Source organism: Manacus vitellinus, unplaced genomic scaffold (genome assembly GCF_001715985.3).
Source record: "Manacus vitellinus isolate BGI_N305 unplaced genomic scaffold, ASM171598v3 scaffold_24_pilon, whole genome shotgun sequence".
Lineage (NCBI taxonomy): Eukaryota > Metazoa > Chordata > Aves > Passeriformes > Pipridae > Manacus > Manacus vitellinus.
Window position 1 is genome coordinate 6580520 of NW_021939798.1, and position 21203 is coordinate 6601722.

The following is a 21203-nucleotide window of genomic DNA, read 5'->3' on the forward strand; positions in this document are numbered from 1 at the left end:
CTGCTCAGGGGTCCTGGTGGCTGCAGGGCAGGGGGAGTGTGTGGTCACAGCTCCTGTGCATCCCACCCGATCACTTTTATTGTTATTGCAGCTGTTTGTTCCCCTGCCAGGGGTCAGAGGCATTCCCACCCCCTGCTCCTTGGCATCTGTGTTACCAGCCAGGCACATCTTGAGCCGATGGCCGCCCTGCTCCCAGCAGCCAGAGCTCCTTCAAACCTCCCTGGGGGTTTTCTGTGCCGTTCCCAGCTCCTCTTGCTCCGACTCACAGGCGGGATGGGGGGTGGGAGTTGGATGCTCCCCTGGGCTCTGCCCTGCGTGTTCCTGGCACAGCATTCTTGTGCAAGGAGAGCCAAAGGGATAGTTTGCCATCCAAAACCCAGAGCTGTTTGGTGACACAGTGTCCCCTGTGACCCCCCTTACAGCCCACTATAGCTGGAACACCAGACCTTCCTCAAACCTTTTCCCTGTTGACACAGTGGCTGTTTTGCTTGAGCTTGCTGGGCTGAGCAGGGGTGACCTTTCCTGTGTTTGCTGTCTGGGCTTGGGACCCATCTGTGTGTCGGGCTGTGGCTCTGCAGCTCTGGTGAAGCCAGTGGGTGATGGTGAGCACCTGGCAGGAATATCTCCCTAGTCAGTCCAGTGCCACTTCCCCCTTCTCATTTCTGTCCCTCTGGCTTTTGGCCCATCTCCTTGGACCCAACTGGGTCTTGTTTTCCTGATGCAGAGCCGTGTAGGGAGCTGGTCTCCCCTTGCACATATGCCTCAGAGCTGGGAAGCGTGTAGCCAGTCTAGGCTCCCCACAGGGATTGCATTTCCCAGTGGAGGACTAGATGGAAAAGGCTGATCTATTCAATCTCTGCATCACTACCAGCAATATAACCCCCTTTTCACAGGAAAAACATCCTCTTTTTAGGAGGGAATTTCAAGGGTTAACCTTGGGATCACATCCTTTGTGGGAGGGTGCCTGAGCCCAGGGGAGGTGTGGGGGAACCCAGTCCTGCCCACCTGAGGGAGGAGAGTATCCTCCCTCTGACCTGGGGAGCACTGGTTATTCCACCATGATTGCACATTTTCGGGAGTGGAGCTGGTGGCCACACAGGCACTGTGGCAGCATTTCTAGCTGAGTGAAACGAGGCAGGGATGGAAATTGGAGATGAGCTGGAGGCTCTGTCTGTGACAGTGGTTCCTGTGGGATTCGTGTGGACTCGCCTGTCTGGTTCTGGGTAGCAAAAGCGATGTGTTAAACCTTCTGGGGGCTGTCCCAGAGAATCCCTGGCCTCTCTCTTCCCACTAAGCCCAAGCAACACGTGAGCCCAAACTTTGCCATCGTGATCTGTGATGAAGAGAACTTGCTAATGTTACTTTTTGGCAAAGTCTTGCTGAGAACTCCTGGAGGGTGAAATGAAACGGGGTCATAGAAGGGTTTAATTTGGTACGTTGTCCTTCAAGGGAAGGAAAAGTCAGACAAGAAGTTTTAAACATTTTATAAAAATATCCACATGTGCTCAGCGCAAAACTCACCGTCTTTACCTAATTTAGAAAATGACTTTATATGGAGAAAGATTTAACACTGCTCCATGGAGGGGAAGAATAATGAATACGTCTGCACCAAATCGCACTGTCATCTGAAGATCTCCAAGTGCTTTCGAAAGGGTTGGAGAGAAATAATTGTTCTTCTCTTCCCTGGTTTTAGAAACTGAGGCATGGGATGAGAAAGCCAGAAAAGTGCAACTTTCCTGGCTAATTTTAGCTATTTGAAGTCCAGATCTAAGTACCTAAATAAATGACCTGATTTTAATAGACTGCTGGTCAAGTCTCGGGGGTAAAACCTGGAACAAGTCAGGCTCTGTAGGTCTGCAAAGGTGGCCTGGGTCTGGAGAGGGAGCCTTCTTCCCTTAATTTGGCACTGCCTCTGTGAGCCTTGCTCAGATCTAGGACCAGATGAAGCTAATGAGAAGGAATTTGTCTGAATTTCTTTGAACTTAAGAGAAAAACAAGGAGTTTCTGTTTGGGGCAGTTGTGTTGTGGCCAGGTGAGTTCAGTACCCTCAGTGGTGCTGGGGGGGACAGGGGCTGGATCCCTTTCAGTCTGGGAAGCAAAAGCAGATCCAGGCTTTTCAGCTCTGTTGTCACACCTCAGTGTCTGAAATTTGTTTCGTAATAAATAGTGCAGGTGGTGAAGGAAAAGAGGAAAATGAGCTAAGTGAAGCACCTGTGTACAGCTCCTCGGGTGAGGAATCACACAGGACCATCTCCCGCCTCTGCAGTGATGGTGAGGCTGAGGCTGCTGCCCCAGGCTGCTCCTGCTGCCCAAATATAAACCCAAATCCCTTGAAAGGAAAACGCTATCTCTCTTGCTCAGCCGAGCAGTCTGCCGGGTCTCCAGGGTCAATCTCACCAGGAATGAGCGGTGAAATGCTTGCAGAAGTGGAGCTTTGAATTAGGTGGGCTTAGCTGGGATCCTAAAGCTGAACAAGGTGAACCTGAGGACAGATGGGGGCTGGTGGGTCATGCCAGGAAGTGTGACCTGTTTCCAAAATGCCTGCCCAGGCTGGGAAGATGCTTCCCTGAGCCCCACAGCTTGTGTTGCAGGGGCAGGGAGGATCTGTGGGGAGATGCTGGCAAGGTGACCATGTGAGGAGAGGACAAAATACCTGTCTTTGTGTTTTGCATCCTTGAAAAGGTCTGAGGTCACTTGTGCACCTCTCTCTGTGCAAGAACAAATTATAATTTAATTATATGTCTGCAACACCAACCTTTTGTGATCAGGGTCTATCTGATGAGTGAGAATTGCAAATAATTCCTGTGACCAAGGGCTGGTCCTAGCCCTGGCACTTCCATCTTCTCATTTGCATACCACTGCTCGCTTTATTTTGGTTTTGTGCCTGGCTTGTCCTCCTGCAAAATCACCTCCCTCTGAAGAGGGATGGCTGGGCTGGGCATTTCCAGAAGGTGCCCCTGAGACTTCTCTATCCCAAACCTGCATTGTTTTGGGATGGAGCTCACAGGGTGATGGATGGGTGAAGCACAAATCCAGCTCCTCTGGTCGCTGCTGGTGCTGGCAGCACGCAGATTCCTGCCTGATTGCACCTGGCACTGGCAGAGCCAGGGGACCCATGATGCAGGGGCAATATTTGCCCCCAGCAGGAGCAGGGTGCTGGGCACCCAGCAGCACCAGCAGGGACAAGGCATCCAGGCTTTGGCATTTTGCTTTCCACTTGCTGCCCAATGGCCCTGTGCCTGATTTTTTGTTTCCTCCCCATTTTGTTCAGTCTGGACATGATCCTTCGTGCTGCAGGACAGTGGGAATTGCCAGCTGGGCTGCCTGGCCCTCTTGATGCTCAGTGGGGAATTGCTCACGGGTGGCTGCTCTCGTGGGAAACCCACCTGCTTTTGCTCTCTCATCATTTAGAGATGTCTCCTCCTCAGAGTGTCTGAAGTGCACCTCCTGGCCCGCTGGCACTAAGGGCAGTAGGAACTGTGGCTGTGGCACAGATGGGTTGGGAAAGACCAGATCAGGGGAAAATGAATTAGGACACACAGAAGTACCCTTGATCGGGACAGTAACCTCTAATCCGGCTCAGTTCTCCTTATTTACAGTTGCTGAGAGGGAAGGCAGGAGAAAAGCAGCCTGGCAAGATGCACAAAGCTGATCTCCTTCCCCCCCAGCTGCTTTGCTCTCGCTAATGTATTTGCTGGCAGCGCTCGCTGTCCCCGAAGCATTTTGAGCGCGGTCGGAGCAACTGTTCGCAGCCAAAGGCAGGAATGTCGGAGCAGGCACGGGACTGGGAATAGCTGGGGGGGGTGATGGGAGCCCCCAGCCCCTCAGTACAGGGTGCTTGTGGAGAAATGAAGTGCTGTGTCCCCTCCTTGGCTGGCAGAGATGGAGATGCAGCAGGGAAACCTTGCAGCCCCTGACTGCAAGGGCTCTGTGTTTCCCTCAGTGCCCACAGGGTGTTTCTGCTGAGGAAGGGGACTGGGTGCTGGGGAGGTTTCCCCAGGCTGTCCTGCTTGAAAATATTCCCTGATTAGGGCCAGGGCTGTTTCTCTTCAGCTCAGCACTCAGTAAGAAGAGTAGGGACATCTGAGAGCGCTGCCCGGTACAGGGACACAAGGAAGGACAGAGTCCTGAGGGAATCGATTCGGTTGTACCTTGCAGTGTTGCAGAGGAGATCAAAATCTCCCCCAAATCTCCTACACCATAAAATGAAGCATTTGATACTCCTGGCTGCAAGGACGTGCTTCCCTCCCAAGCATCCCTGGACCCGTGCTGTGCCGGGGCAGCGGCACTCCGGCGCCCGCTGTGGAATATTCTGGCATTTTTAGTATGGGTTGGTGCGGTCACTGCTCTTGTTCCAGGCGAAGGCAATGAGAATTTTATGAGGTGTAAATGGATGGTGAGTGCCTGAAAGCATCCATGTCCCGCTCGGCTCCATGCATGCACATGCCTCTGCACCTCCTCTCCTCGGCCAAAATGTCTTGTCTCCCTGCAGGCTCAGAGAAAAGATAAATATTAGCACCGTGAGATGCTCTAATCCAAGTTTCTGTCCGTGTTGCTGTTGTTGTGGTTAAAAAACCCTTCTTCTAGCTGCAAAATTCATTAGGGTCCAGTCTCCGGGGTTCAGAGGGAAACCGGAGCAGCTGTTAATGAGGGAGCAGTAATATCTGGAGCTCGTTTCAGAGCAATAATGGAATTAGAAAGGAGACAAACACACATCGGTCCCGTGCTTGATGGCTTTATTTTCGGCTTCCTTGTTGCTTTTCACTTTATTAGTTAGAATTAGAACATCCATTTTGCATTAGAGGGCAAATGATGAAATCACACGGGATCAGAGAGAGGTACCAGCGATGGGCTGAGATGGGGAAGTTTGAGCTTTCTCAGCCATTTTGGAGAGTTTTCACCACAGAGAGCAGGAGTGAGAAGTGCACGGGGAGCAGGAGGGGATGGTGAGGCTGTGATGGAGAGGGAGACAGGACAGTGAAGGGCAGGAGCTGGAGCCTGCAGCCTCTTTAGCGAGGCTTGTAATATCTTATTAATGGAAAAGAAACTGCAATTTTTATTTTGTGGAAATTCTTTTGTTCCACATTAAATTTTAAAGCGCTTTGCTCCCATTACAGCCTCCTGCCGGAGCGCGGTGCTGGCTGGGAGGAGCTGCCCTTTGAAAGGTTTTGGGAGGGCCCATGTTTGTGCCCAGGCTGGGGGAGCAGTGCAGGGGTTCAGGGTCCTTTCCTGGGGCTGGCAGCCCAACCCCAACACTCGGGTTGCACCCACTGAGCATCACTCAGAGTCTGGGGTGGAGGCCGTGCAGGGTGCTGGGGGTGGGCTGTGGTGGTCTGCGTGCCTTTGGTAGGTGCTGGGGCTTGGTGAGGGCTTGCCTACACCCGGAGCTCTTTCTTAATTAACTCCATGTGCGGAGACACGCGGGTCCTGGAACAGGAACAAGGCACCCTTATTCCCCAATAAAGCTTGTCTGCACATGGAGTAAATCAATAGCAGCTCGTCAGGAGCGTGCTGGCTGAAGATGCCGCCTAAGGATGAGTCACGTGCAGAGAAGGGGGCAAAAATTTAAAAAAAAAAAAAAAGGTATAAAAAATCCAAGATTTGAGTCCAGACCTGGAGTTTGGAATGCCCATTGTGTTGCTGGTGTGCCAAACCAAAGGGCTGGCTTTGTACTGTGCCCTCTCTCCTGCCTCCTAAGCCTTGAGGGTGGTTGGAGCGGAATTTTGCACCTTTATCCCATAATTATATGCTGGGGTGGGGGTGGCTGAGTATCAGGACTCTCTGTGACTTTTAAGTTGGTTTGTGGGTTGGTCCCCACTGAGCTCCACAGCAAGCAGTGCTGGCCTTGGGCTCTGAGTGAGGAGGCAATTGAATGCGCTGGCACCGAACAGCTCCAAGGGTGTTTTGGAATACCAAAGGTTGTCCTTGTTCCTTTTCCTAAGCTGAAGTGAGCGAGGCTTGGGTGATGTGCAGGAGGTTGGGAACCTGGGGAGTTTGGTGCATTTTTCATGAAGCTTTTGGGGAGATCAGAAGCGTCAGAAATCATTTGGTTTAAGGCTCCTGAAGTGGCCAAATGCCCTGAGTGAGGCTTTTCCAGAGCAGCCTGGGGCTGTGCCAGGACACAGCGGTGTGTGGGGTCAGATCCAGCTGCAGGAACAGAGTCTAGTAAAGGTTTTGGAGAGGAAAGGATGGATTGCTTCTTATAGGGGGCTGAGTGGCAAGAATGTTTCCCACCTCTGTCCCAGCCCAGCAGTCACTGATGGTGAGGGTCAGATCATCTGCACCGAAGGTGTTCAGTTCCTTGGCAGGGCTCGCAGCAGGACACAGACCCCCAGAGTGACAATTTCCACCCAACTGTGCTCAAACCAACCTCATCCCCAGCCATCTCAACAAAGAGGAGATGAGAAAGGGATGGGGAAATGGAGCCGAGGTCTCTTTGCCTTATTTCTCTCTGACCAGCAGCTCCTGGGACAGCGGGTGCCCAGCACCCTCCAGGGCTTATTCTGCAGGATTGAATGAATGAATGGAATAAATGCATTTTAAATGCCAGGTTATGACACAGGTGACAGGCTCTAGAAGACAGCAGTGGCTGAGTCCCTGTCTCCCTTCATAGAGGTTTGGCTCGGTGACACCACACTGTCGGTGCTGCCAGCACAGGAGGAGCCACAGGGGTCAGAGTCAGTCCCTTGTTGTTGTCAGAGTCTCTCCAAGGCATCACGGATGACGTGCCATCTGCTTTCTGAGCTTCCTGGCTATTGTCAGCTGCTGTTGAAGCCTAATGCTTCAATTAAACGGGGTGTTTTGTGTTTAATAAATTCCCACTTGAGTCATGCCAGCAGGAGGGCACTGGCCCGATCCCTACCAGTGGCACTGTGGGTGGTTCCCCCTGAGAGTCTCCCGCCCTATAGAGGCTACCCCACGTGAGTTCATACCCTGCACTCTGTCAAGCTTGTCTACCTGATCCTTGGGAAGAAAAGCCCTCTTGCTGGTTAGCTGCGCCTTGGGATACACAGAGGGATCTTCAAATGCTGGGAGCAGAATGAACATCCCCAGTGCCGTGTCCCCTCTTGTCCCCTTTCCTGCCATCCCAGGCAGCCAGCCCTGTGCTCACCCCACTCCCTGTCTGCTCCCACTTCCCGTCTTTGCAAGGAGATGTCAACACTCTGTCATGAAGCTGAAAGCACCAAACCGGTGTGATGCCCCAAACCCCCAGGAAGCCCTGGATCACTGCCTGCATCCTGCCTGCTGGGAGTGTGGGAAGCTGCCCTTGCTGCCAGCCATGCCTTCTTTCCTCTTTGGCTTTCCTCTCCTGGAGGGAAGGCTGGACTGGTCTGTTTCCCCTGGGAATGCCAGGATCATGTGGAGCACAAACCTGGGTTACCTCCAGCAGCAAGCATGGTGCCCAGATAGGCAGAAGGGCATTACAAGGGTAGAGAATGTGGTTGTGTCCCTCTCTGGTTGAGTGGCTGGCACAGTGGGGTGCAGGTCCCCTGGCATTCCTGTGGTGGCACCACCATCCTCACCTTCACTTCCTCTTGCACTCACCTGGGGAAGGAAAACCAGGGTGTTTGCCATCCCTGCGAACAGATTCTGTAGGATGCACCTTAAGTTTTACAAGAAAACCCTGTTTTCTGTCGTCTTATTTAGGACTTGAGATATTTCATCTAGCTTCCATCATGCAAACCCCACTGTGGAGTCCCTGCCTGCTTCTTGGGTCTGTACACCTTGCTTCCATGTCTGCCTTTGCAGTGGCAGCAGGCAGTGGGATGTGGTCTGTGTAGGGCATCACATCTGAGTGCAGAGCAGGGTTTGGGCTGGGGCACGTGGGGCAAGTCCTGCTTTTAAGCTAGTCTTGCCTTGTTTTGGGCTGGGCTGCAGCTGTGTGTGAGACTGGGAGGTATTTTGGTGGCATCTCCTACTGCGTCCATACGAGTGCCATGGGCAGGCACTGGGAGCAAGCCCTGCTGAGCCCCCCAACCTGCTCCATCTCCCTGTGCCCACGCCGGCTCAGCCCTGGGGAGAGCAGCTTGCTGCACTCAGTCGTTCCGCATAAACCCCGTGCCTGGGATGGATTTTAGTCACTGCGGTATTTTGACGTGGCGTCAAGATGTTTCTGTTCATGCAGGCGAACGTTCCTTGTAGACACCTCGAGAACTGAGTCAGGCTCACCAGCATCTCCCCGATGCAGTCACGAACTGGCTGCAGCCTCTTCCATGCAGGGAAAAAGGCAGCAGGTTGAGGTGGTCTTGACCCCCATTTCCCCACCTGCAGAATGACCTTCTTGCCACTCATCCCCACTGTGAAGGCTCTGCATTGATTTCACTGAAAACCACTATTTTTCTTATTTTTATCGATCGTAGACTTCAAAATCCAAAGTGTGTAAGATGGGTCCAGTCTAAATAGTACTTAAGCTGCAACAAAATATTGTATTTTACATTGATTTTTTTTTTTTTTTTAAAGAAAGGAAACATTGGCTCAGTCTCTAGGTGAAAGGGTTTAGCAGGCCAGGTGGAAAATCACCATCATATTCAGACTTTGTAAACATAATTTCTTTAATACTTTTTTTACTCAGCTTGAAGCCAGGTAAGAAAACATACGCAAAAATTGGTGGGTAGTTTGAGTTGTCCCAAAGATGTATTTCTCCAGCAAAGCTTTGAATGGAAAATTATACCCAGCGTTGGCTAATGCAAGCCATTAAGTGGAAAGGGCTCAGTTTTCTGGTGATCAGGAACGGATGCTGGGGAAGGGTTTCCCTGAAGGAGACTATCACCTCAGTTACCCTCTCTATCACAGCAACACAGACATTATCCTGAGAAAGTCCTGGGAACGCCCCTGGCTGTTGTCCCCAGGTCAGGTCAGGACTGTGGCAGCACTGAAGGGAAGGGAGAAGGTGTGGGGACACGGGGTCTGTCCCCCAGCTCTTTTTTAACTGGTGTTAAGCCATTTGGACCCTTCCAAAGCAGCGATCCCAGTTCCTCCAGCCCTTCTGTCCTGGCTTGTTCCATAGGGTTAAAATGATGCAGGGTTTGTCCTTGGATTTGTCCTCTGAGCTTTTTTGCAAGACTTGGCCAGGTTTCCTTAGGGACTTTGAGCTTGTACCCTTCTACAATCAAAACACTGGGCTGGGAACACGAAGGGTGCAGCTGCAGCAGATGTGGCTGGAAGCCGAGTGCTTTCAGCTCATCTTGGAGCTGGCGCAGCCAGGACTTACACTGGCATCTCCCCCATGTGGAGACTCCCCCAAGCCCCATGCTGCCCATTTGGAGAGTGAGGATGGGCAAAACCCAGAGTCTGAGCCTCTCTGGAGGCCTTGGGAGGTGTTTGCCTTGATGTGGTAGATATTTCCCTGCTTGGTGGAAGAGGGCGAATGAAAGGGTGCTTTGGAATGCCCTCATGCCTGCTTGCCTTTTGGGAGGTCTTGGTAATGACTCTGTGGGTCTGGCAGTGTGGAGTCTGCTGGTGAGGGCTGTGCCATGCCACAGATTTCCCTCCAGTGCATCTCTCCATGCCCTGATTTTCCTGTCTGTCAAATCCCTCCTGTGATCATCCCTTGCCCAGTGTCTGCGGATGGATGGGAACGCGCTGAGTGGAGAGCAGGGGGGTAGAAACAGGTTGTGCACCTGGGATGGAGATGGAGCTGTTTGTTTAGCTTGCTCTCAGCCCAGCTCCTCAACAACAGCTCTTCCTCCGAGGTTTCCCCTGGCCCTCAGTCAGCAGAGGGAATTCCCTCTCCCTTTGCCTGAGCTCCAGCTGGGATTGCTGTAGGGAACATGCAGACAGGCTGTAATTGTCATCTCTCCCCGTTTTCACCAGGTTTTGTGGTCCTCACTTGGTGCCATCCTGTACCTGCTCATCCAGGTGATTAGGGATGCACTGGATTAGTCATCAGCAGTGATGGTTGACCCTGCAGAGCTATCCTGTCTCCTGCACTCCTGCTACCTCTGCTGACATCCCCTGCCCTGGATGAATCTTTCATGCACTCACTTCATGTATTTTTAATAGGCTGGGATTGGATTTGAGCTTAGGCAGGAGTTTATGGGACTTGAGGGGCTGCATCCAGTGGGATGTGGCTGAGGGGAGAGAGTGGTCCCCAGGGGAGAGTGCTTTGGAGGGGGGCAAAGAGCCCATTTTACCTGTGCCAGGCAGGGTGCTGATCCTCACAGGGAATATTTTGGCTCCACAAAGAATATTTTGGCTCTGCAGGGATGGGCATAGAGTTTTCCTGGCCAAGGAGGGTTAACCCAGCAGCGGTGGGAGCAAAGAGTGAGCTTGTCAGGCGTCGTAAGGGAAGCGGAGGAGCTGCCAGGATAATTAGCACAGGCTTGTTCTCCCCAGCACGTCCCTGGGATGCAGCGGGGCTGTAATCAGCCTGTCGCTTCCCAGCTTTATTAATACATTGATTTTTGGGGGTTTTGGCTCCATGCAGCGTGGTGCCTGCCAGCCAAACCTCTGTGGGAAGCTTGGGGATTCAAGGTGGCACGTCTCTGGGCATGGCAGTGCCTCATTTTGGAAGCTGTTCGGGTTTCTTCCTTGGGGACTGATGGCGGAGGAGGAGGAGGAGGAGAGACATCCCCTCCATCTGTGCGCTGCCCTAGGAAGGGATTTAAATCACAGGTTTGCAAAAAAGAGGAAATGTGCCTGCTTTGCTCAGGCTTTGAAGCCTGCAGGAGCCTCCTGCAGATATTCCCCTTCCCCCTTTGGGGAGATTTGGCTCAGAGGAGATCTCCTTTTGTGGCCATGGAGCCAGGCACTGTCTTGCCAGTGCCTCTATCCTGGCTGTCTTCTGGGGTTGGGGCAGCAGTGAGGACCAGGCCATGCTCCTGCAGCTCCCAGTGAGTTCAGGGAGGAGGGTTTCTATTCCCAGGGTTGGTGCCCTGGACCCCATCTAGCCTCTGCTCCAGCAGCAGAGGGTAAGAGATGTTCTCCAAGGAAATATATTACTATAAAAATATAAATAAATAAACATAGATTAAAAAAAAATATATATATATATGTATGCTTAGGGCAAATTTTATCCTGATCCATCTTCCTATAAGTCTGGGAACTCCTCCTCTCTGCCCTGTCATTCTCTCCCAATCCAGTGTGAGCTCGCCTGACCAGCACAACATCCTTGGCACGGCAGCCCCAGTGCCACATGTGTGGCCATGTAGAGCCATCCCTTCAATTCCTTCATTTCACCAACTGTTACATAAATCCGCTTTTATACTGAACTTGTGGACGTCACTGGAGCTCTGTCCATACCCATAACATCACTGTTTCCATGGGAACCAGCGTACTTCCAAGGGGGAAAAAGTAGAAGGAGACTAAAAAAAGGACAAAGAAGGAACAAAATAAGACAAATATGTGACATATCCCAACTATGTGTCGGTGTAGGATGTTACAAAGATTTCACTGCAACTTGTTTAGGCAGCCTTGCATAACAGTTTTTGTCTTGAGTATTGCAGCAGGCAAGTCAGGTACAGTAGAAACTTAATAGTATCCCAAGTGTCTTAGTGAGGGAGAGGTGTCTCTGGCAGCTTTGCACGAGGTGCTGTTCTGTGTGAGCAGCAGGGGAAGATGCATCTGTGTTGCAGCATTTTCCTGGGTTTCCCTGGGTCTTCCTCTGTCCTGGAGCATGGCTGGGATTGTGCAGCATGAGAGGGTGACACTGCTGGGTGTTCTGGATAGGTCTTGATGAGCAGCTGGCACTGCTGAGCTTTAAGGGCAGGTGCTATTAAGGGACAATTTACAGTGAGTGATTTTAAAAAAAATATATATATTTGGGGGTTAAGTGTCCATCCACTGTGCACTTGTAAGGCATGGTGGGATAAAACGTCTTAAATAAGTTATCAAGCCCCAGCAACAGCTTTGGTGTACTGAGTGTTTTAACTGGTAACCCTAGTCCCCCTGTGGAGGAGTTGGCCATTAGGAAGGATTTTACTGCTCATGATGTCTTTGTTAATGTCATGTGTGGGCTGCTGGGAGGGAGCCCATCCTCTGTCACAGGAGATGATGGCTGGTGCAGAGGTTGAGCTGGGAAGGACAGGTCCAGGAGGAGGATGGGGACATGCTCCCACCTCTGCAGCCCCTCTCTGGTGGGGTGAGCGGGAGGAGAGGCCACCCCTGAGCATCCAAATGGCAGCAGAAGGTGCTAAACTGTTGGAAAGGGAGTTCAGGGGAGTTGGAGCTTCTGCAGGGCTTGGTGAGTGAGGCTTCACCTGCTTCTCCTCTGCTCTTCCCTGCTGAAGATGCAGGGCAGTGAGAGTTGGGGTCCCAGCACATGGACATATTTCACCAGCTGCTTACGTAGCTAGTGAGTTCCAGACCCCTGGGGCTTCCACCTGACACATCCTGCTGGCCCAGGGCTGAGGCCATGCACTGATCCTTTGCACCAGCCCATTTTGGGCTGTTCTTTTGGCCCCTGCTCTTGATGCCACAACAGGCGTGAGGAAGAGGGAAGGATTGGGATGAGAAGCTGGAATAAATTCAGCCTGAAGTGCTCTTTTTTGACATTTTATTATTTTATTTTGAGGTTTTTTTGTATTTCATTCTATTTTATTTTATTAAAGCACCCATCCTTGCAGATGCTGGTCCCAGGGCTGGGCTGCCAGCAGCTGAGCCCTCCCAGCTCAGGAGTTAATTGCAAGTGATATGTAGGGCTTTTCTTAAAAGCTCCAGCTCCTGAAGTTTGGAGATTATGCAAGTCACTCAGCTTGCAGGATTTTTTTTTATCTTCATTTTTTTTCTCTCTTAAGCAATAAGATTTTAAACCCTTTTGGTTGCTGAAAAAAACCCTTTAAGTAGAAATCTAAAAGGTTGCGAGGAAACAATTCCAAAACTGTAAGGCAAATAAGAACCTCGTCAGGTTTTGGTGTAGGGTTTTGGTTGTTTGGTTTTTTTTGACAAAAAAACCCTTTTTTATCATTCTTCATCCCCTCTAATTATGGCATCATTCTTTGCTTCATCACCTGGGTGGATGAGCAGGGCTCCTCTGCACTGCCAAGCAAATCCTACCTCTCCCTTAGGAGGCAACTGCATCTCAGAGGCAGAGAAGAGCATCTCTGCCTGCAGCTGACAGTGCAGTTTTTAAGTCTTTGGTAGAAGAATGATAAGATGATTACACCCTGAAATCCCCTTTTTCCTCGAATTCTGGTCTTTACAGTCACCATTATGCTTTAAGGACCCGTTGGGGACCCCGCAGTCCCGCCGGGATGGGAGCAGAGTGCTGCGTTTCATGGCAGAGGGAAGCAGCCGCCCGTGCATCCCCTTGAACATCTGCAAGACAAAATGAATTAGAGATGACATTTCCAAAAACACTGCCATGAATAATCGCCCTGTTTTGGTTCCCCAGGTTTAATTGTGAAGCTGCATGAATTAAAATAACCTCCTGGGTCTGTCTGCGCAGGGAGGGAAGCGGTTTTGAAGAGCTGCAGAGCAGTGACAAGCCAGGGATGCTCCTGCCTGGCTTTTTCCCGGCTCAGAGCCTGCGAAGGGGGATGTGCCAGGTTCAGTGGGGTCATGCCAGCTCCTGGCAGCGTGTCCTCAGGCTGCCAGCTGCGGTGACCTGGGATGGGGCAGGCGTTGGGCACGCGGTGGAAATGCTGTCTGAGCAGTGCTTGAATTTTTAAACCCCTTTGTGCAGCCCCACTGGAGGAGCCTCTCCTGGCTTTGCTTTCCAGGAATGCCCTGGCGATGGGACTCGCCTGGCACAAATCCCTGTGGACCGCGGGGCAGGAGGCGTGCGCTCCATCACACGTGTGGGATGAGCGTGCCGGGGTTGCCGTGCCCGTGAGCCAGTTATCCATCCTGCCAGGAAAAAGCAGTTCTCCTGCTGGTGTGGCGCCGGGATGCTGCAGGAAAAGCTGTTCACCTGCCGCATCTTCCCTGCATTTGTGTTCCCTGGAGGGAGGGGAGGTACCAGGCTTGAAAAAGCATCTGGAAGGGCAAAGCCATGAGGTAGAGACCGTGTCAGAGTGACAGTGGGGGCAGATCCCTGCCAGTGCTCAGCTGCAAGCGAGGGAAGTGGATTCAGTGGGTAGAGATGCTCTGAGAGCACCTCTGGCATGCTGCATCCACGGAGATGCAAATGCTTCCTGCAAATACTAAAAGCAAAGAGCAGGGGCTGGTCTAGCTTTTGAAGGAATATGGTAGGAAAAATATAAATCCAATTTAATGTCCAGGGCTGTGATGGGAATCCTATAACCTTTAACTGGGCATGACATGAAGAGCCTTTTCCTGTTGGCCTGATGGAGTCAGAGATGAAGCTGGGAAGGGGTTATTATTTCCATCTGTGAGGCAGATTAATTCTGAGGACTTTTAACTTCCCTTGCAAACGGCCTAAATTAATGTTTTAGGATTTTAGTCCCTGCCTCCTCCCACCCCTCCCAAAGGCCAGACCCTGGAAGTGCCATTATGCTCCTGTCAAAGGGGCTATTTCTGGAATTGATGATATGAATGAAGCCTAAAACTCCGCTCTCATTAACGTCTGCAGCTTATCCCGGTGTCACTCCTAAGCTGGTGGGACTTGGTGACACTGCAGGGGAAGGCTGTCATTTCAACCCAATTTTCACATCACATTTGCACAAAAATTTCCAGGCCTTGCCAGCGCTTTCCACACATTTGTCAAATCCCAGCCGCTGTCCCAGCGAGCGAAGGCTTTGCTGGTACAAAAGTGATGGCTGTGGGTGGTGATGGGGGACTTGGTCCTGGCTACATCCATGATTCCTGGGGTATGAACAACCACTCCTTGCCCTAAAAAACAGGCAGCATAGCAGAGCCCAGTGTCACCTGGCCAGATCCTGGCAGTTTGATGCATTCCTTTGGTTGAGTTTCATTGCCTGTGGCCCCTGGTGCTGCAGAGCTGTCCCCCCTTGCCTGCAGAGCCCTGCTCTCATCATGCTGGCTCTGCTTTTGGGGGGGTCCCACCCAATCTCCCAGTGATGGCAGGAGGGTGGCACATTGCCTTGGAGGCACTGCTGTGCTGGAGCTGTGTAGGGAGAGTGGGAGGAGAGGTCAGGGAAGGAGAGGGAGGGATGCAGGGAAGGAGGACAGGGGGAATGGTGGGAGCTACCTGAGACTAGCAGAGCATCAAGGAAAAAGTAAATATTAATCCCCTGGAAGAGTGTGTATCCCTGTAGAACATCACCAAACGCTCCCCTCCGTACCTGGCTCTGTCACTGGGGTGGGTGCCCAGCCCCCCAGGGGAAGGGACCCCCATCTCTGGGGTCAGGTGATGCTGCAGTGCATGAGTGCCTGCTCTCCCCATCCCACCAGGAGCAGTGTGTGTGTTTGTCAGAGAGACTCTGGGGTGTGGATGGACAGAGCATCACACCCGCTGCCCTCTGGGTTACTGCTGCCCTCGAGCAACAGCTCTCGATTTAATTCACTTGCTGGTAAATTTGATCCAAACTTCTGCAACCAAATCATGGTGAGTGTAATGCAATATCTCTGTCTTTTAATTATGTTAGGCTGGGTAGTGCTGGCTAATTGAATTTGGAGCTCTTGCCTCTTAATTATGGAAGGTCAGGTGCTGAGGAGTGCAGGCAGGTGGCACAGGGATTGCTGGTGGTCGGAAGGGGCTGAGGGCTCTTGCTCTGTGCAAGGGCTCCTGTTTGTAATAAGTGAGTGACTTCTGGAGATTTTAACTTTTGTGTGTGTGTGTGTGTGCTCTTATGAATTTTAAAAGTCAGGTTAAAACAGAAGTGTTACTGTGTATTTCTGTGTGGCAGAAACAGATTCTTTTAGTTGAAAAGAATCTGTGAGCATTTTGGCTGCCTGCCTTGACCGAGTTGATGGTAAAAAAATGTGGATTTTTAAGAATGTGCCGGGGTGAGCAGGTGACCTGGAAAAGCAGGGACTCTCTGGCGCCCATCCACTCTGGATGGAGTGGATGGGGTGATCACCTGATGTATGTGCATGAACCCCATTATTAATTTCTTTTAGACATCAGCCCTGCTTGGTGTGAGGAGAGAGCTCCTAGCAAATATTTATCTCATACATCGAGGGCTGTGGACTCAGCTCAGCATCTGGGTGGTGGCAGTGCCACCACTGCCCCTCTCCTCGAGCATTCGCCTCCTCCTGCTCACCTGAGCTGCTGGCCAGGGACCAGCACTGTCTCTGGTGCTTCCCAAAGCGCCTTTGCCCCTTCCCTGCCCGCACCGCAGCAGCGAGAGGCGTTCAAAAAAGCACCTTCTGCTTTTGCTAATTGAAGAGTTTCCCTTTGTCAGCCTCTCAGCTCAAAGGAGGGTCGGTACAAAGCCATAGCCAGCAGCACTTTGTGTGCCTCTGAAAATCCCATTAGCAGAAGAAAGAGCTTGAAGTTTCATTCAGCTGGAAAAAAAAAAGAGAGAGGGCAAAAAAAAATAAAATAACACTCCCCAACCTTCTGATCTATCAGCTGCACATTAACATACTGCCCTCGGCACCGCCGGGGTCCCTTGTCCCGGGAATATTTAATCAGGGTGAAGTGTTATATTGGACTGAAATGTATGTGCTTGAGGGAGTGATATGCTGATAAGTGGGTCTGTGGTTAAAGCTGGGGAAAAAAACCTGCCATCAGCAAATAACCACCCCCCTTCCACTCCCTCGGTCCCCCTCCTTCCCCAGGCTGTTTTCCTGCCTGGAGATGTTTATTCCTTTAAGAAGGGGGGTTGGGGTGTGGGGAGGGCAGGGACCAGCCCTGAGATGGGGGCACAGACAGAGCTGGATGGGGGGAGATGGGATGGGATAGGTTGGGTTGGGGTGACCTTCACCATTGCCAGGGTTGGCAGCAGTCGGGGGGTCCATGCCTGTGCCAGGGTGGGGGTGCTGGCCTGGAGCAGTGTGTGTTTGTACAGGTGGGGTCTGCTGGCCGCCTGCCTGCACCATGGGGACCCTCTTGGGGTACAGATCTGGCGTTGGTCCCCACATCTCCCTCCTGGCTGCACCTGGAGCCCCGTGTGTGGCAGGTTGTTGTGTCTCGGGGGCCTGTGCTTTCCTGGCTCCCCTCTGTTTGCAATCAGTGATGGTGCCATTGCCAGCACGCTAATGAGCATCAAGGGGCACCCAAGGCTTTGCAGACTGTGCCATGCCAGAGGAGGACAGGGAGGCTGCCATCCTGTGCTCCTCCTACCATTTCAGCCCCTGCCTGGTCCTCTGCACCAGATACGGGGCTGTGGAGAGCTTGGCTGCCTTGGGTGGGTGTTAGGGCTGTGCTGGGTCTTGGAGAGAGAGGAGATGAGATCAGAATCACTCCAAGCTGATGCCCATCATGGTTGTTTGCCTAACTCAGCTCACTCAGGAGCTTGCAGTCCCGAAGCAGCACCAGCAGCTGGTGGGTGGGCAGGGGTGGAGCACATGGGGGAGAGCCAGGCCCAGTTCAGGGTCTTGTCCACTGCCACAAAAGAATTTACATGAAGCTTTGCCTATCTGGGGAAGTATCTATCTGTCTCTGCAGGTTTTAAGCCAACCAACCTGGCTACTCCTGAGCCTCCTTGCTTCCCTGCTGCGTGTATCACACAGCCCATGCAGGAACACGCTCCTTTTGCCACCCATTTGGGATCTGACAGGGTGATCTTTAATTCTTTATGTTCTCAAGGGTTTTGCAGATCCTTGCTGGCAGAGCCCTGGATGTGGCTGGTCCTGCTGAGGGATTCTTCCTAGTCCCTCAGGCTGGGAAACCCTGTGAATCCCCCACAGCTGCTGCCCCCTTCTCAGACTGCCCCCCATGCCTGCCCCCCAGGACTATATTTGGGCTAAGTATTCCAGCCCATAGCCCCAACCTGACAGTTGGAATGTCTATCCTGATATCTTGTAAACATTCCTTCTGATTAAAAGATCCAGATTGCCAAGGACCAAACCGTGACTCAGACCCATGTGATTTCCCAGGAATCCACCCAGGATGGGTGGTGGCAGGAGATGCCAGCTCCAGCCCCCTGTGCCCAGTGAGGAGGCACCTGCTGATTCATCCTCCCCTTCTTCTTCCCCAGTGGGATAACGCTACAGCACGGGCTCCCAAACACCACCCGCTACCGTGTTGCAGTGAAAACTCTTGTCTGACAAGGGCCAGGCTTATTTTCCTAAAGCCTGGAAGCTGCTGCTGGCACCCAGGAAGGAACATGGCCCTGCTGCCTGTGGGTTCTGGCAGTTGATGGGGTGTTTTCCATGCTAGACTGGAAGATAACCCCAGCACCACATTGAACCAGCTCCTGGATTTTCCATCTCTGTGTCCCAGGCAACCGGGAGCTGTCAGGAAATGCACCCTAGAAGGATGCAGGAATTGGGTACCAGGTTTGAACCATCCCTATGGGGATGTGTTGCAGCACTTTATTCTGCCCCAAAATTAACAGCATCTAACATCTGTCCCAGCAGCTCAGCTCTTTCAAATTGCTCCAAGAGGCAGCACACAGGGTAGGGAATGGGCTCTGCTGGCCCTCACAGACTTTAAGGCTTTTAGGCAGTTCATTAATGGTTTTGGCAGTCTTAATTTGGACTGGGAATGAAAGTTCAAGCAGTGGCTTTAGGGAAATGCCCCTGGGGTAAGCTGTGACATGGTTAATAGAAATTGTAATGTTGTTAAAGTGCTTTTTTGTAAAATGCCAGGAGAGGAAATTAGCGGCGTGGGGTTTTTTAGTTTCTTCTAAAAGTTGATATCGTTCATTTAATTTAATTTTTTAATCCATCACAGCAGCACTCGGCACTCTTGCCGTGCAACTTGCACTTTATAGTGGTTTTCCCATTAACTGTAGCCACTGATGTCAGTGTGGGGAGAACACACTGTTGCTTTGCTGTGCAGGTATCTAAACGTGCAGAACCAGGTAAAGCCTAGCCTAGTGAAGCTGGCGTGCTCCTGGCCTTAAAAATCAGGATAAGCTTTCTGATTCAGCGGTGGCTGCTCGTGGATGCTCCCCTGGGTCTGTTGCCTCCTTGACGGGTGCTGTGCAGGTGGTTCGAGAGGGTCAGCATGCTGGTGATCCTGCTCAACTGTGTGACGCTGGGCATGTTCCACCCCTGCGAGGACATCGCCTGCGACTCGCCGCGCTGCAGGATCCTCCAGGTATGGCCTCGACACCGCTGGGAGCCTTGGGTTCATGTGGGGTGGGAAGGACCAAGCTGAAGAGGTGGACTTGTGTCCCGGGATGGCCCTGCCTGGCTGTCCCAACTTCACTTCAGAAATGCCGATTTTGGTGTTCGGATGTGAACACACGGTGTCATCAGGCAAAGCCCCTGTGAGGCTGTGCCAGCCCCAGCATAGCCAAGCCTTGACTGGAGTGCTTGGGAAGGGTTAACCACGTGTACAGTGTGTAGTGTACAGTGAAAGCAGAGTCCAAAATATGCTTGCCCCTTTATCCTGGCACTGTGGGTGCTGTTGGGGTGCTTGGGTTGGGAGAGGACACAAAGCTGCTCTCAGCACAGCCTCTGCCCAGGGATTTGGCTCTTGGTGGTGCACAAGGAGACCTTGTTGGACTCAGGTCTCTTAATTCCCTCCCTCTGGTGCAAGCATTCAGGAGCATCTCTCCTCCCTTCCTTTCTTTTGCAGAGCTTCGACGATTTCATCTTTGCCTTCTTTGCTGTGGAAATGATCGTCAAAATGATTGCACTGGGCATTTTTGGGAAGAAGTGCTACCTGGGAGACACGTGGAACCGCCTGGACTTCTTCATTGTCATCGCAGGGTAAGTCCAGCATGGCAGCTCCCCCTCTTCCTGTGCCTCTCTGTTGCTGTTTATGGCCTGGCTTGGCAAGCACTGGATTTGGGCGAGCAGCAGGTTTGAAGGCTGGGGGCTGGCCGGGGGTTGGTGCTGCTGGTGTTGTCCATCTCAGCTCCCCAGCAGGGATCACCTCCTGGGCTGCAGCCACCCCTCTGGTCTTCTCTGTGGCTTGAGGTAGAGCTGATGATCAGCTCATGGAGGGAGCAGAGCAGGGTGACAGAAGCTGTTTGTGGTGGATTTTGACCAGCCCACGCCCTCGGGCACCTCACTGGGTGCTGGGCACTGTGCTTGGCTCTTCTCCCTCCAGCCCACTCGTGGTTTTGGTTTCCATCGTTGGAGTGGGCGGTTGGAAGCACGGAGTGCTGTGCCAGGAAGGATCATTCACTGAAACGTGCATGATTGCCCTCATTATTTTATACCTTTTTTTTTTTTTTAGTTTGAGGGAAAGCGACCAAGTTTGCCTTTTGGAGTGTTTTCCTTTTAGAGGCACCTGGTTTGAATTAAAGGCTCTTCCAGCACCCGAGAGTCTCCTGGCGGAGGCTGGAAATCCACATGAAAAGTCCTTGGCCACTGGCCAGAGAGCTGAGTTTCTTTGACATATGAATCTTGCTGGCCCTTACCTCCTCTCCCTGCCTCAGGAGCCCCAAGACTTTTGGGAAAACAGTGGGTTTTTTTTCCTCCTTTGATAGAACTAGAGATCAAATTTACTGGATTTTCCTGGAAAGGAGCAGGGGCCCTTCCCAGCTTGTTTGCCTGGCGTGGGTTTGGTGTGCCCCAAGAGGGGGAAACACCTTGGTGAGTTTTGCTTATGGTCTATCACTGGCCCCATGAGGACATGGCACATGCTCTGCCAGACAGCTGGGAGAAGCAAAACAGTGGTCCAGAAAAACCTACAAGGAGGTGCCAGGTCCCTCAGCACATCCTTGGCCTGAAAAATTCATTGCCGAAGAGGTCAAAAGATGCAGCAAGGCTCAGACTCAGACTGATGGAGGGCAGAAAGACCAGGAGCTGTAAGTGTCCCTGTAAATCCATCTTCTGCAGGAGGCCACAAGCTCCTGCTTTCCAGTTCCACCAGCCTCTGGCTCTTCAGTTTAGGAGGAGGCTCAATGTTTGTTCCTAATGTGTCTCAGCAGTGTTAGGGACTGCAGTGATGGGACGTTGGACAAGATGGGATCCCGGGTCCAGCTGGCTCTGTTAGAGCTGTAGACACCAGCAGCACAACCAAGGGCTGGAGCCTGCTAAGACACCCTGTGTATTCTTTGTTTCTCCTGGTTTATTATGTCTTATAGTGGAATTAAGTGTGGTGAAGAGCCCGACCTAAGCAAGGCCAGACATCCCACTTAGGGAGCCTTGGGGAGGCATGGTCGTGGTTGCTGGGCTGCTCCCAGCTCCACTGCCCTGGGGTGCCGCTGCCTTCCCCTCCCAGCCTGGTCCTGGCTTTGCCTGTTGAGCTTGCAAAACCTCTGGAGATAGTTATCCCTGATGTGCTTCTGTGGATGCGACCTCACTCTAGAGTGACATCAGCAGAGACCATCCTA

General features: G+C 52.1%; 1 protein-coding gene across 1 annotated transcript in view; it reads left to right on the plus strand.

Annotated features, from left to right (window-relative positions):
* CACNA1G (calcium voltage-gated channel subunit alpha1 G) overlaps nt 1–21203 on the plus strand; it is a 145680-nt gene that overhangs the window by 25522 nt on the left and 98955 nt on the right. The window contains 2 exon segments of the mRNA XM_029959986.1: nt 18901–19012; nt 19496–19629. Coding sequence (XP_029815846.1) covers nt 18920–19012; nt 19496–19629 — 227 coding nt within the window. The 5' untranslated portion in view covers nt 18901–18919.